Source organism: Paralichthys olivaceus, chromosome 2, assembly GCF_024713975.1.
Source record: "Paralichthys olivaceus isolate ysfri-2021 chromosome 2, ASM2471397v2, whole genome shotgun sequence".
NCBI classification, from domain to species: Eukaryota; Metazoa; Chordata; class Actinopteri; order Pleuronectiformes; family Paralichthyidae; genus Paralichthys; species Paralichthys olivaceus.
This window is the reverse complement of record NC_091094.1, coordinates 20191593-20204530: the sequence shown is the minus strand read 5'-3', so window position 1 is coordinate 20204530 and position 12938 is coordinate 20191593. Positions and strand designations below refer to the sequence as shown.

At 39.7% G+C, this 12938-nt stretch overlaps 1 protein-coding gene across 1 annotated transcript; it reads right to left on the bottom strand.

The window, feature by feature from the left end:
• Positions 1 to 1214: 1214 nt before the first annotated feature.
• Positions 1215 to 12528, bottom strand: wdr1 (WD repeat domain 1). The gene is made up of 15 exons (XM_020086881.2): positions 12382 to 12528; positions 10854 to 10975; positions 9310 to 9400; positions 9070 to 9217; positions 8330 to 8510; positions 7117 to 7194; positions 6838 to 6918; positions 6113 to 6346; positions 5803 to 5890; positions 4855 to 5011; positions 3987 to 4074; positions 3760 to 3870; positions 3481 to 3654; positions 3222 to 3366; positions 1215 to 2406 (listed from the first exon to the last, which is right to left on the bottom strand). Exons 1-15 carry the CDS (start codon positions 12395 to 12397, stop codon positions 2300 to 2302), a joined length of 1821 nt encoding a protein of 606 aa, XP_019942440.2. The 5' UTR covers positions 12398 to 12528; the 3' UTR covers positions 1215 to 2299.
• Positions 12529 to 12938: the final 410 nt, after the last annotated feature.

Genomic DNA, 12938 nt, shown 5'->3' with positions numbered 1-12938 from the left:
TGGTGACACAAGATTTTCTCCTCCAGTAAGTGTAGTGAGAAGGAAAAGAAAATCATCGAGACATCAGTTCTTACCAGATCCACATATGAAAACTGAAATAATTCCCTTTAGCATCCGTGGCTTTGTTTGCTTGTCCTGATTGTGTGGTTCCTTTAGTTTAACAAGATGAAACAGAATCTGAAACCAATAACTAAATCAAGTGAAAATTGATGCAGATACATTGCAGTGTGGTAACTTCGGTATTGGAATTTTGTCTTTTGTGTATGTATGATTGCATGAGCAGACGTGTATGTGGAGGACTGACCAAATGGTAATTGTTTATCTAAAAGGGCAACTTTAAGGTTTTCGATATGGCATCTCTTAGTATCTCTGGTTGGATCTCACACCTGGGGTCTCACAGGGGGGTCATCCACAGAACATGTAGACATATAAGGACAGGATCTTTGCATGGTTAGTGGGAGGGGGCTGTGAGTTATAAGTACACAGATTCTCCTCTGTTCTTGTGCATGTCATTCAGGTGATGTGTACTGTGAGTCCATCTGCAGATGCTGAATTAAACTTACAGAAAGAATTGTTTGATTTTGTGCTTGTTTCACAGAAATTGCAAAAACATTTCTGAGAAGTGTTTAACTGTTCTATACTGTTCAATATATGACCCTCTGGATGTTTGCAAACCCCATTAACAGCATTACATGTACACAGGTTGTATACTGAAATTGTCTCAACTACATTCATGCATTAACATCACTGTATGATGTGGTGTTACATTTATACATAAGGTTTTCTGTAGGTGATAACAAGTATAAGTTGTGTCCGGTGTATACTGGTTTGAAAAAATGTAATTAGAAAATTATATTTTAGAGTATTTAGGTGGAGCTACGGTCAGCTCAGCCATTAGCATCCCTGAAACGTTCATGTTTATTCTCAGCTGTGGTGAGTTGAGAACAAACTGTCATGAATAATTGCTCCTTACAACTATTCAGTTGTGATTGTGAACTATTTTTGTCTACTGTGAGCACTAAGTGCAACTTGGGTCAAATTTCATTAATAAAACTTGGATTGAACATCAATCTGAGCTATAAGTAAGAGTTAATTATTTATTTCATTTGAACAGATGCAATCATATCACTGCAAGTGATAACAAAACTTTCTTCAGCATTTATAGCATTGCTAGTGACTGCTAGTGATTTTGGGAGTCACGTTTTAAAGATGCCTTTCTTTTCATTTCTGCTTTATTGAACAATTGACAACAAAAGAGGACAGAGGAGATGGCGACACTGAAGTGACCACGTCTGAGTTCAATCCAGGGATAAATTACAGTTATATAACGGCCAACTTACTCTGAGTCACGGGGAAATCTGGAGGAGTTGTCCTTTTAAGGATGCTTTTTCATTTCTTCCTCAGTCTTTGCAACACACTGGAGGGACCCCTTCTGGTCAACACCCACAATTCAGTGTGTTCCTGAATACCATTAATTTTAATGATGCTTCCCACTGGGCAATAAATGTGTTGTGTGAAAAATAAAGTAAGTGCAAATCTGCATGAAACTGAAAATGCATAAAAAGTGTAGTAATTATTATTATGAATGAGTCACACTTTTGAAGCAGATCCATGAAGATATGAAAAAAAAGAAAATAAGTAAGAAAAGCATAGTGGGCCCAAAGAAAAACACAGCAACAACACAGGACTGATCACACACCATTTCCATTGTACACATCCTTTGTTCTTTCTGTCCCAGTTATTGCTCCCGAGTACAACAGGTAGAGTTAGAAACCACAAACAGAAACCAAAGACAAAGCAAAAAGCAACAACACCCTCCCTCCCCCATAAAACCTTGAAAATAAAAAGTGATACGCAACTGCAGTGAGGACCAGTTACTTCTAATTTCAGAAATTTCCCCAATTTGCTGATAAAAAAACCAAACAACTCACTTTTGGTTCATCCATTACATCAGGATGTATTGAGCCCAACTGCAGACAAGGATTTCTCTTTAAACTGAGCAAAGGCTGTTACCTATGGAATGTTGAGCTTACAAATCATTTTCTGGGTCAGAGCGCTCAAAGAGATGTCAAAGCACTCTCGTGGTTACATTATACATTTCATCACAGAGTAAGTGGTGATTAGTTGCATCAAAGATATCATCTTGGATAATTGTATTGGGAGCCTTTCCCTTCCACAACCATTTACAATTCAGATGTTTACAAACAGCGAAAGTGAAAATACAGTTTGAAGAAAAAAAAAGAAAAAAGATTGACTTCTACAGTAGTCCTTGATTCTGGAGATGTGGATGTTTGTCAGCTCAGTATGTTATAGTCCACTGCTTAATGCTGGCATCATGGGAGGTGGTCACTAGAGTGTGCTCATCGATCCAAGCCAGGCCGCTGACGTGGTGCAACCGATGAGTGTCTGCAAACATCACAGCATTGTTACAAAGATGTAATAACAAAGAAAACTCTCTGTGGACTTTACTCTGTGTAAAAAGTGCAAATATTTGAAGCCAATTTCACTTCAGCAAACATAATATAATATCCAAAAATACACACTTGCATATAAAGACTGACTTTGTCTACTCATCATATATCAGGCTTTAATTCAATACAAATCCTAGGACTTACATCTTATAATAGCCATTTCATATATTTACATTTTGTCTCTACATATTCCCAACAATTAACTCAAATACCTTCACATACACCAAAGTTTCACAGGAAACAATGCCTGTGTTGTATATACTGTTGCACAACTGTTTATAAATGCATTTCTCTCACTGTTAAATTCTCTGTCCTTAAACGGTCACACTGCCAAAGCAAACGAAATATTTAATGCTGCTTCGTCACATTGAAGGCATTAAGAAGGTAAAATGTGAGGCAGCATTAATTGTCAAAGGTTATGATGACCTCATGAATAAAAGAAATGACATTTATCAGTTGCTCAGTCATTGTTTCATGGAAGTAGTTCATTAATGTGGTGTTTTCTGTAGTTAAAACCACATTCACTTTTACCACTATTAACCAAAGGAGCTTTCAAATAAACCAACAATCAAGTATTAAGGATTACACCTTTAAGCACAGGTCTAAATGTATAACTCCACTCAGCTCAGAACATACAGATAACTTTGCATGCTTTGATATGGCTCCAGATTGAGTTTAGGTCTCACAAAGCAACATCTAAGTATACCTGTGTATGTCTGCACAGATGCATGCCAGGCAATAGTTACCTACCTGGGATTTTGATTCTCTTGTCTGAATCAGCAACTGTCCAGACATACACCAACATGTCCATCCCACTAGTTGCAAAGTGCTCATTATCAGGTGACCATGCCAGGGTCACCGGTCTGGCGTGGTGTCCATAAAACGAGTTTTTGACCTGGAGGGGAAAAAAAACGAAGAGTGAGCAATAATAACAGGAGGCAATGACTCCATCCTGAACTATGCTTCTGGATTTTGGATCCTAAATGACGTATACTGTCAGTGTGTTTACCGCATAGCTGTCTGCCACAGAAAAAACTGTGGCAGCTTTCTTTTCGTCAATGACAGCCAGATAGGCTCCGTCATTAGAGTAGGCCATGTCTGTGATCGTCCCTGACACATTGATGGTTTTGCCATCATCCTTCAGAGTGTTGCCTTGAATGGAGTACAGCTGGATTATTCCATCCTATGGAGAGGAAGTAATGCAACAATAAATCCAAAATACAATGTCATCAGGAGGATGATCTGATGGTTTTAATCCCTAAGATAATGTAATGTGTATTCCACTTACTGCTCCCCCCACTGCAGCAGTGGCGCCACCAGGGTGGATAACTCCCACCTCTGCTTCAAAGTTGAGATTGTCTAATGTGAAGACTTTTTTCTTGTCCTTCAGCAAGACAACCTAGGAAAAGCAAGAAGACAGATTTAAAAACAATGTGGTGTTGTCAAACCTTTCAAAGGCTTAACACTGAACTCAACATGTGGCTGAGGGACGATTACTTTAGACGAAGACATTACCTGCCCAATGCACACAGCCAGTGACAGCCCTCCTGATGCTGCAGACACACTTTTGGGCTGGAAATCCATCTTCACCACATCAGAGGCACTGAAAACCACCAGTTTCAGTTAATTACATTATAATTAACCATTTTGCACAGGTGATAAGTGAAATCAGTTTTTATGAAAGCCACTATCTGGTTTCAGGTATGAACAATAAAAGATATGATACCAAAGATATCATTAACTTCAGAGGCCCCAATGTAATGATGAGGTCTTAAAACTTGAATTTCTCTTTATGATTCTACATCAATGTAAACACTCTAAAACATTATGATGCAGGTCAAAACTGATTTTGCCTCAACCAAGGAGAAATTTTAGTGGTGGGGTGGGGCATGACTCAAGGAAGAACCCATGAATCTTGGTGTGACTCTGGATGGGGGGGTGATCCAGGAATTTTATTTCACTTTCTTTAACACTGCTAGATTGTTGTTTTTTTCAATTTTCTTTGATTTCTCAGAGGATCTCGATGAAAGAAAATCAGACATGTTTAGGGGACTGATATTTATGAATAAATGCATTACTGGATCTAGTGAATTTAAATTTGGTTTCAAAAGGGACTGTTAGGCCTTGGTGGAGGTAACCAGTGTTCCTGTTATGAAAAATCCTAAATATGAAAACAAGTTATAAAAGTTTTTTTCTACTTTTGCAATGAAACATTATGTGAAGGAAAAGTATCCATGATTTTCTACATGGCCGATTATAAAGTGAAGCGAATCCATTATCAGTGGATCAAAACAAAGATCTGACTCAAAAGTCTTCTATACCAGACAAGTGCTTTATCCAGAATGACGTTCAATCTATTATTATTACCAGACAAAACACACACCTGTACTCCTTCTTGTTGATGTTGGTGAAGCGCAGCGTATCGTCCATGCTGCACGTCACCAGCTCGCCTGCTTCGTTAGTCACCATCTTGCTCACCTGGTTGCTGTGGCCCTTCCCTGAGATGCAGTCGTTCTCGCCAGTGTCTGCATCCCAGTAATGTGAGGTCGATGTTAAGGACAACCGTCTAGACGTTAATATTTGATGTTGCAGAGACATTTCTACTGAGAAGCACTGTTACTGACTGTACCAGAGGACACAATGCCTAGTTCTCATCCGAGTGATAAACAAGTTTTTTTAAATTTATTCTGCAAAAATGTTGATAGTATGAATAGAAAAACACTACAAACACCAGGAGTTGCTTAGTGCAAAAATACTGTTGGTTCATTATGAAACAGTAGCTGGTTGTCTGCGGATGAAGCTGAAGGGTGAAGTTAAATACTTTTATTATGTCATTTGTACAATTTGCAGGAATCCCATGCTTTAAGCCTTTTCCTGTTTCCAATCTCATGATGTTCAGTTATCGCAAAATCTGATAGAACAATCAAAGAGGGTAATAAGCTGAAGTATGCTGGAGATGAATCACTACTCGTGTCCCGCTGCCTCTACGTGTCTGAAGGGCTTTAATGACCTGAAGCAGAAGCTTCTTATACAGTTTAGAGCAGGTGAAGAGAAATGATATTGTTAGAATCTCTCATTTTGTTTCACATCTTAAGTTTTAACAAAATTGAAACTGAATATTTTTGATGTCAAAAATACTTAAATCTGTGTTAGTGGATTGTATAGATTATATAGATCTACACATGTGGGCTGCTTTATTGAAAAAGCTTACCTTTACTCCTTGTTTGTGTTGGGTGGGTATGACTGTTGAAAACACCTGACTACACCCTCTAAGCTATAGCATGCTAATAAAAAAATGATTACTGGCAGCACTGAATCACTGGAAGGATATTAATGTGTCCGTCATGACTCCCCGAGTAGATGTGCGATTGCCCATCACTTTTGTGAACTGTCAGACACTGGATGGATTTGCTGTGTCCCTGTTGGATGAACAAGTTCATGTTAGGATTTATGTATGAGGGTAAAGACTAGAGTCTATTTGAACATGCTGATTTACATTTCACAAATCATTTGCATAGTGTTTCAGCAGTTTAGCAGCTCTTTGTCTTCTCACGAGAACTTTTGGATTTTAAGATTTATCGGAATCTGGGCTCTATTGATAACATCCAAAATTAGCATCCTAAAGAATGGGAGAATCTGACCTTGATGGTGCGTATAGGCCGGTTTGGGTTGTTCTTGTCCAGATAGTTGATGTATCCTGACAGAGAGATGCTTAGGAGGTGGTCATTCTGCCACAGGCAGCCCAGCTGCTGGTCTGACACATCAGTGCCCAAGTTGAAGGTGGTGACAGCCGTACCTGCACCAACATCCCAGAGCTTCACGGTCTTGTCCCCTGAGGCAGAGATCAGTTGGGAGCTGTCAGGACTCCAGCTGATCTAAAGCAGGTAGATTTAACAGTTAGCATAATGATATTAATGTGCATGTGACAAAACGTAAGTTGGAAATTTAGGAATTCAACAGAAAAATCAAAAAGAAAAGTTGAGGAGAGAGGGAGGCTGACTTCAGAGAATTCATTTGTCATAGTAGTCATTGGGAAAACAGGGAGAAATCCTGCCGCATCAGTGGGCAAATAAACTGCTAAAAGTATTTACTATCTTTCATCGACAGAACTCAACATAACACCGTGCCTCTCTGTTAACCTGTTGTTCAGGGTGTGTGTGATTAGATTTTGTGTGCATGTGCCAGGACTGGGTTTAATGGCTAATCGAAACAACAAACCCAAGTCTGTCACCCCACCCCCCAAAACCACATAATAGAACATATTAGAATCTAATTCTGTGTTTAAGTTTATATTAAACATATGAGACATAAGACTGGCAAAATACTGTATATATTGAATGTACATTCCATAAGAGACCCCACTTACAGCATAGATTCCTCCACTGTGAGCCTTCTCTCCACCCAGTGAGCCAGCAGCTTCACCAGTTTTTCCATTATAGATGAAAATCTGAAATACAGAAAACGCAGATACTATTTTTAGAGAAGTGTAGTTTTCATTTTTGTATTAGTGTGATCTTTGGGATGAGACATCCTTGGATCATATTTGTATTAATTTAGTAAACATCACAGTGATGGTTACTTTATTTAGTCAATCTTAATTATACATTTTCATTGGTTCACACACACTCAGGAAACTAATACTCACCTGGCCGCCAGCGCAAGCTGTGGCAAAATGTTCTCCATCCGGAGAGAAACGGACACAGTTGACAAACTTGCTGTGTTCCTTTAGCAATAACAAGGGAACACATATTAATATGGAAACATTGTCGCTTCAGTTATATTTTCAGTCCGTTATACAAAGACATGACATGAAGGTTGATTTGAAATGAAATGCATCTATTTCATCCTCATGACAAACAGAAATTCAGGCCTTCCTCATTTTAGACCATCTAGGCTAAACATGGTCAATGTTTATTTACACAAAATAAATATCTATATCAAAAATATTTTTGACAAAAAGCATTGCTGTGCACATTGGAAGAATAGCACCAACATTTCCAGAACGGTACAATATAAATGGTTACAAGGTTTGCAGTAAGCTGATGGAGCCAAAATTTTAAAGACACGATTAAAAAGAATTATTTATGTGTGGGTTTTATTCTCTCTCTCTCTCTCTCCCTCTCTCTCTCCTGCACATATTGGAACTGTGCTGGACCAGCAAATTAATGTGCAACAACACACAGGTCATGTCTTAAAAAGGAGCAAGTATGCTGGTTTGCTTCTAAAGCTGCAAAACGAACTGATGACACAAAGTAAAAGGAATCAAAAACATAAATTAAAAGCACATAATTTAGCATTTCTACAGTGTGACATGCAACCAATACAACCAACAGTCAATCAGTGTTACAGAAAGCTCTTTTCTCTCCAACACTGAATATCATAACACCAGATTGAATTTTAAAAACTGACTTACTGGATCTTTAGTTAAAGGCGAAAATGTAAAAGGTTTGGTCCTAAAATATGTAGAACACGTTTCTTGAGATAAAAAGCCCTGGTTTTAGGAAAATGACTCACACATTCTCCAAGAATTTACGGGGGAAGTCAGTTATGTAACGTGGAAACAGACAAACAAGGCAACAGTGTCAAAACCCACCAGAGCATGATGTTCGAAGTCACAAGGTAAAAATTCTCGGTCTGATGCTAAGGCTGCACTTAACTAAAGATAATATTTTGTTACTGACATTAAGACTGCAAATAGAATATGACATTTAGCCTTTGGTTGGTGTGTTGGGTTTTACTTCACTAGTTAACAGCAGGTCCAGCGAAATCAACTTGGCTTGACTACTTTGTTTAAACTGAAAACATCCTTTCAAAAAGCTGCTCTGATGCATTAAGTTAAAGAAAAAATCTAAACTTACACGTAATGTGAACTTGAACTTGAAGGGAGGGCCCTCTGAGAAGGACACACAGGTGTCATCACTGGCCGCAGCAAGGCGGTAAGGGCGTTTCTGCCTGATGTCTACACTGTTGATATATTTGCAGTGGCCGGAAATATCCCCCACTGAGGAGCCAGAGTCCCAGAGGAACACCGCTCCAAACCTGCAGGAAGAGATGAACGCATTCAGTCGCTCTAGGTATGTGTGAGGTCTGGAAGACGAATCAAAACACGTAAAAACAAGGCTACAATACTCCTAATAAGAATAAGAATGCCTTTATCCTCTTTGAACAGGGTGTACAATCAAATTATAGAGCCACTCCTTCACAGTGTAAACATGAGTACTAGGATGAAATACACAAAAATATGAACACAACATTTTGTGTGGTACCAACAAACAGTCTAAAATTGAATTAGCTAGATTTTGGTAAAGCAAGGGACATGCTGACGTGTTCAACCATGATTACATAAGATAGCACTCACGCACCTCACAGCACTTACCATGGATCCCAATAAAATTATAATACAACTGCAATACAATACGCTGCCTTGGGAGGAGAAAATATTTAAAACAAACACTGGGTTTGTTTCTAGTGCACATTAATCAGTGTGTGTTGGGGGGAACTTAAGATTGATTCATTGTGATCAGAGAATAATGAAGTACTTTCATTTTTTGAAAATGAGTGGACATTTTTTCATGGCATGAAAACCCCTGACACTTACTTCTCTCGTCCATCTCCGACAACTGCCAACCTCTTGCTGTCCTCCGTCCATGCGATGTCCTTGATCGTGCCTGAAATGGGGGTGTACTCGTACTTGAGCAGGTGCTCCTTCTGAGTGGTGTCCCAGATACGGATCTTTCCGGATGTGTCTGAAGGATTTATAAAGTTATTTTGTGTCCACATAGCTGTTGTAACTGCACGTACATGTTTGTTCAAACAAGCTCATATCTGGGTTCTTTACCTCCAGAAACAATGTAGAACCCACTGGGAGCATACTTGGCAACGGTCACTTGGTGGGCATGTTCAGTGTAAATGTCTGCGATAGCTGGGTTCTGTGAAACACAGGGAAGTGACAAATGGTTTATACATGGTTCTGTGATTTATCTGCAGATTTTCTAACTTTTTTTCCTATTAGTTCTGTACATATTTTATTTGTTTGCTTAATACAAGAGAATTAAGTGGACATGGGCATTGAAGATAACACAAATGCTGACAATGTTCACACCCTGACTTGACCCTTTTGTGTAGTAACAGGTGCAGGCTGGGCTCCATTTGGTAAAACCATTGTGCTGATTGTAGTAGTCAAAAAGGAGTGGAGAGGTAGATGGCAGGTTTAACACTAGACGCCAATGCACAAATAATAGGGCTGTAACCATAAGGTTTTTGAGCCACGGTTCGGTTCATTGTCTTTCTGAAGAAACTAAACCTAACTAACCAAAAAAATAAGGAAAGAGGTAAGGGTGTGTGTGTGTGTGCATCTCTCAGTCTAAACGTCCAGAGTTCAATACGTATACAATCTGTTTAAACCAACAACTCAGGAAAGAAAGACAAGCAACTGTGTCGCTTCGATAACAACAGCGTTCCTAAATACAATAAGTTCAGGGCACTCAAGGTACCGTCTATGGTCAAGTCGGTCAGTTAGTCGGACGTAAGATGGCCGGCAGCTCAAGGGAAACTCCACAGGAAATAAGCAATCACCCCCAATGATTTCCTCCTGACTCAGACTTTAGAGACGAGGCGTCTGCTCCAGAGCTGCGACAACACGCAGACCTTATAACGCACTTTTGTAAAGGTAAAACAGACGATCTGCTCCGACTTCCACACTCATTGATCTGAATATACTAGTCACTTCTGTATTGGTTCAGATTACACTGGTTGTGTTCCCAGGGTTGTGATTGGATTAGTGTGATTGGACACACGCAACAGGCTGTTGTGGTTCTGTCTTCGTGTATCATGAACTGAAACCAGAAGCTGAAGCCCTAGCACATCAAAAAAATCAAGCCGCAGCAGGAATAACTCTTCTAGCAGCGGATTATTGGAAACTTACTTGAAACAAAACGTTACATTTGAAGAAGTGCTCAATTCTACACATGCTAAATCCTTCTTTGTCTGCAACCTATTCAGTTATCATTGCAGTCCGATTTTAATGCAGTGTAATCCTGAAACAGCTTGTAAGAGACAAAGAGACATAAGAAAGTGTACCATTTGCAAAATAAAAACTTGATGTTGTCACACATATCATGTTCAAGGCATTAGTTCAGGTCAGCAATAGCAGCATGTGCTATTGTGTGTGCCGCATTGAAATAGAAACCTTTTTAACCCGGTGCAGTCTAGCAGTGTTTGCCAGAGTTTACCCAGGGTTTGGAGTCCAGAGCACACCTTACACAGCTGCTTTGTGAGGACCAGGAGCTCAGTGAAGTCACACCTTTAAGTTGCTGGGAACTCCCAAAATTCAGTCAAATCAAAACAATTCATAGAATGATGCTTTGAACAAATTATGATTACCTCAATGTTCCTGATGATGACACACTTCCCATTGGTATACAGGAAGTTCTTGCCTTTGGGATCGCCGCCAATCACTTTTGCAACTCCCCTCTCCATCTGTGGGAGACTGGCGAATACATGTTCTGAAAGAGTGACATGAAAGATGACTGATAATGTGAACTATTGAGATTAATAAGCTCAAGAGGAGCAAACACTGAAGTATAAACCTGAACTATTGCAGACAGAAAGAACCACACACTAACAAGGCAACATGAGATGATATACACCTTGACACAGCTTGCTCTGCATAGAATAACATTGACAGTTTCAGATATAAGAGTATGCAGAGGTACTCAGTGCTGCTTGATTCATCATCAGTCAATCTGAGGACTTGATGTCATTGACCTTTCCAAGGTCTCTCCTTATTGGTTAAAAGCGTGATTTGACAGATTTAGTACAGAGGTGTCAAAGCAGTGCCATTGAGATGTTCATTTCAGTCTAAAAAGAAATGGTTCACAGATGGTTGTGCCTCTGCATCACAAACACCTGAATATCAATAAGACATTTGCGGATCGTTTAAACCATTGTTTAAGATCCACTTCTTCTTCCAGCCTTTCATTTTGAGTTGAGTTTAAGACCTGGATTCCATCTGTTACTGTGAAATATGTTAATCCACAATTATTTATGATATTAAACATGTTAATACTTTTGCATTTTTTTATTTAGTCTGGTTTTTTAAAACATGCATTTATGTACTTTTATTTTTGTTTCAAGCCTATTTGGCCCTTTGGTCAAAAGCAGTTGTTTAAATGCTACATAAATACACTTTTACTTTACTCTTTAATCTAATGTGATTTTAATCCTGTGAAACAAGTAAAAAAACTGTATAACATGTATTGAGGTTTATTCTTTGTTTAGAAGTTGTGTCAAACTGTTATGTTTATTACTAATCTTATTTTACTCTTTTGGATCTGCAAAATGAATAACAAGTAAACTTTACATAACTATCTTACGTTTGAATACATTGTGCATTATCTTTCTCCTGCGCATTGTGAACGATTGGATCATAATCGATTATTAACTGCACTTCCGCATTGTCTCTAAGAAATAAATCAGTGTTCTTTCCTGCAGTTTGAAAAAGTCCTTCAGCTCTGTCAGCTCCTCGCCCTGCAGCGCTTCCTCACCGTCTGAACATGTCACAACAATGTGATGCGAGCGCAACTATTTCCTCCTTTGACGTTAGCTCGACGGGCTAATGCTAACTGACAGGAACAGTCTGTGACGGGGCTGTAAATCAGAGCTGGTGTATCTTCCCCAACAAACCGTGTGAACCAGACACGGCTCCGTGACAAATGTGCTTTAATCGATGCTATTGTGAGGCCGTGCGTCTCTCATTCGGGAGATGAAGTGTCAAAAGTCGCGCAGATCTGTATGGGCGAGGCTAGCTAACAAGCTAACTTGCTAGCTGCGGAGCAGGTCGGTGAGCCGAGCAGCGTCGCCGTGAATGAGAGCTTCCTCTCCGCGTTAGAGAATGAAAAAGGGGACTTACTCGGTTCAAACGGCATTTTTTATTCCTGCTGGGCTCTCGCTCTACGTGACACTTCCTAATGAATGAAAGAGTGGAGACAGTGAGGCTCCCCCGGCTGTGCACTCCCCGATCACACAAACACGGAAGCGGCTGCAGCCCTCGCTCAGCCTGGCTTTGCCCATATATAGTCAACTCAGATAGTACGCTGCCATGGGCCGAGGCTGCGGGAGCTGTTCCTCCCTCAGCGCGGCCTGTCAGGCTCACGGATTACCTGCTTCACAGGGTCAGTTCACCCAGAAAAGAAAATCCCCTCGTTGTCTACTCACTGCTACGCCGATGGAGGAGTGGGTGAAGTGTTTGAGTCCACAGAACACTTTCGCAGTTTCGGGGGTAAACAGCATTGCAGACAAATCCAATACATCGAAGTAAATGGTGACAGGATCTTCAAACGTAAAAAAACAACAGAATTTCTTTTTTTAGATGCTTCCATACTACTCCTTTGGTTTCATCCAGGTATCTGTAAGCCCAGACATTCAAATGTGACTCAAAACGACGTCATTTACACCATGTTCTTAGCC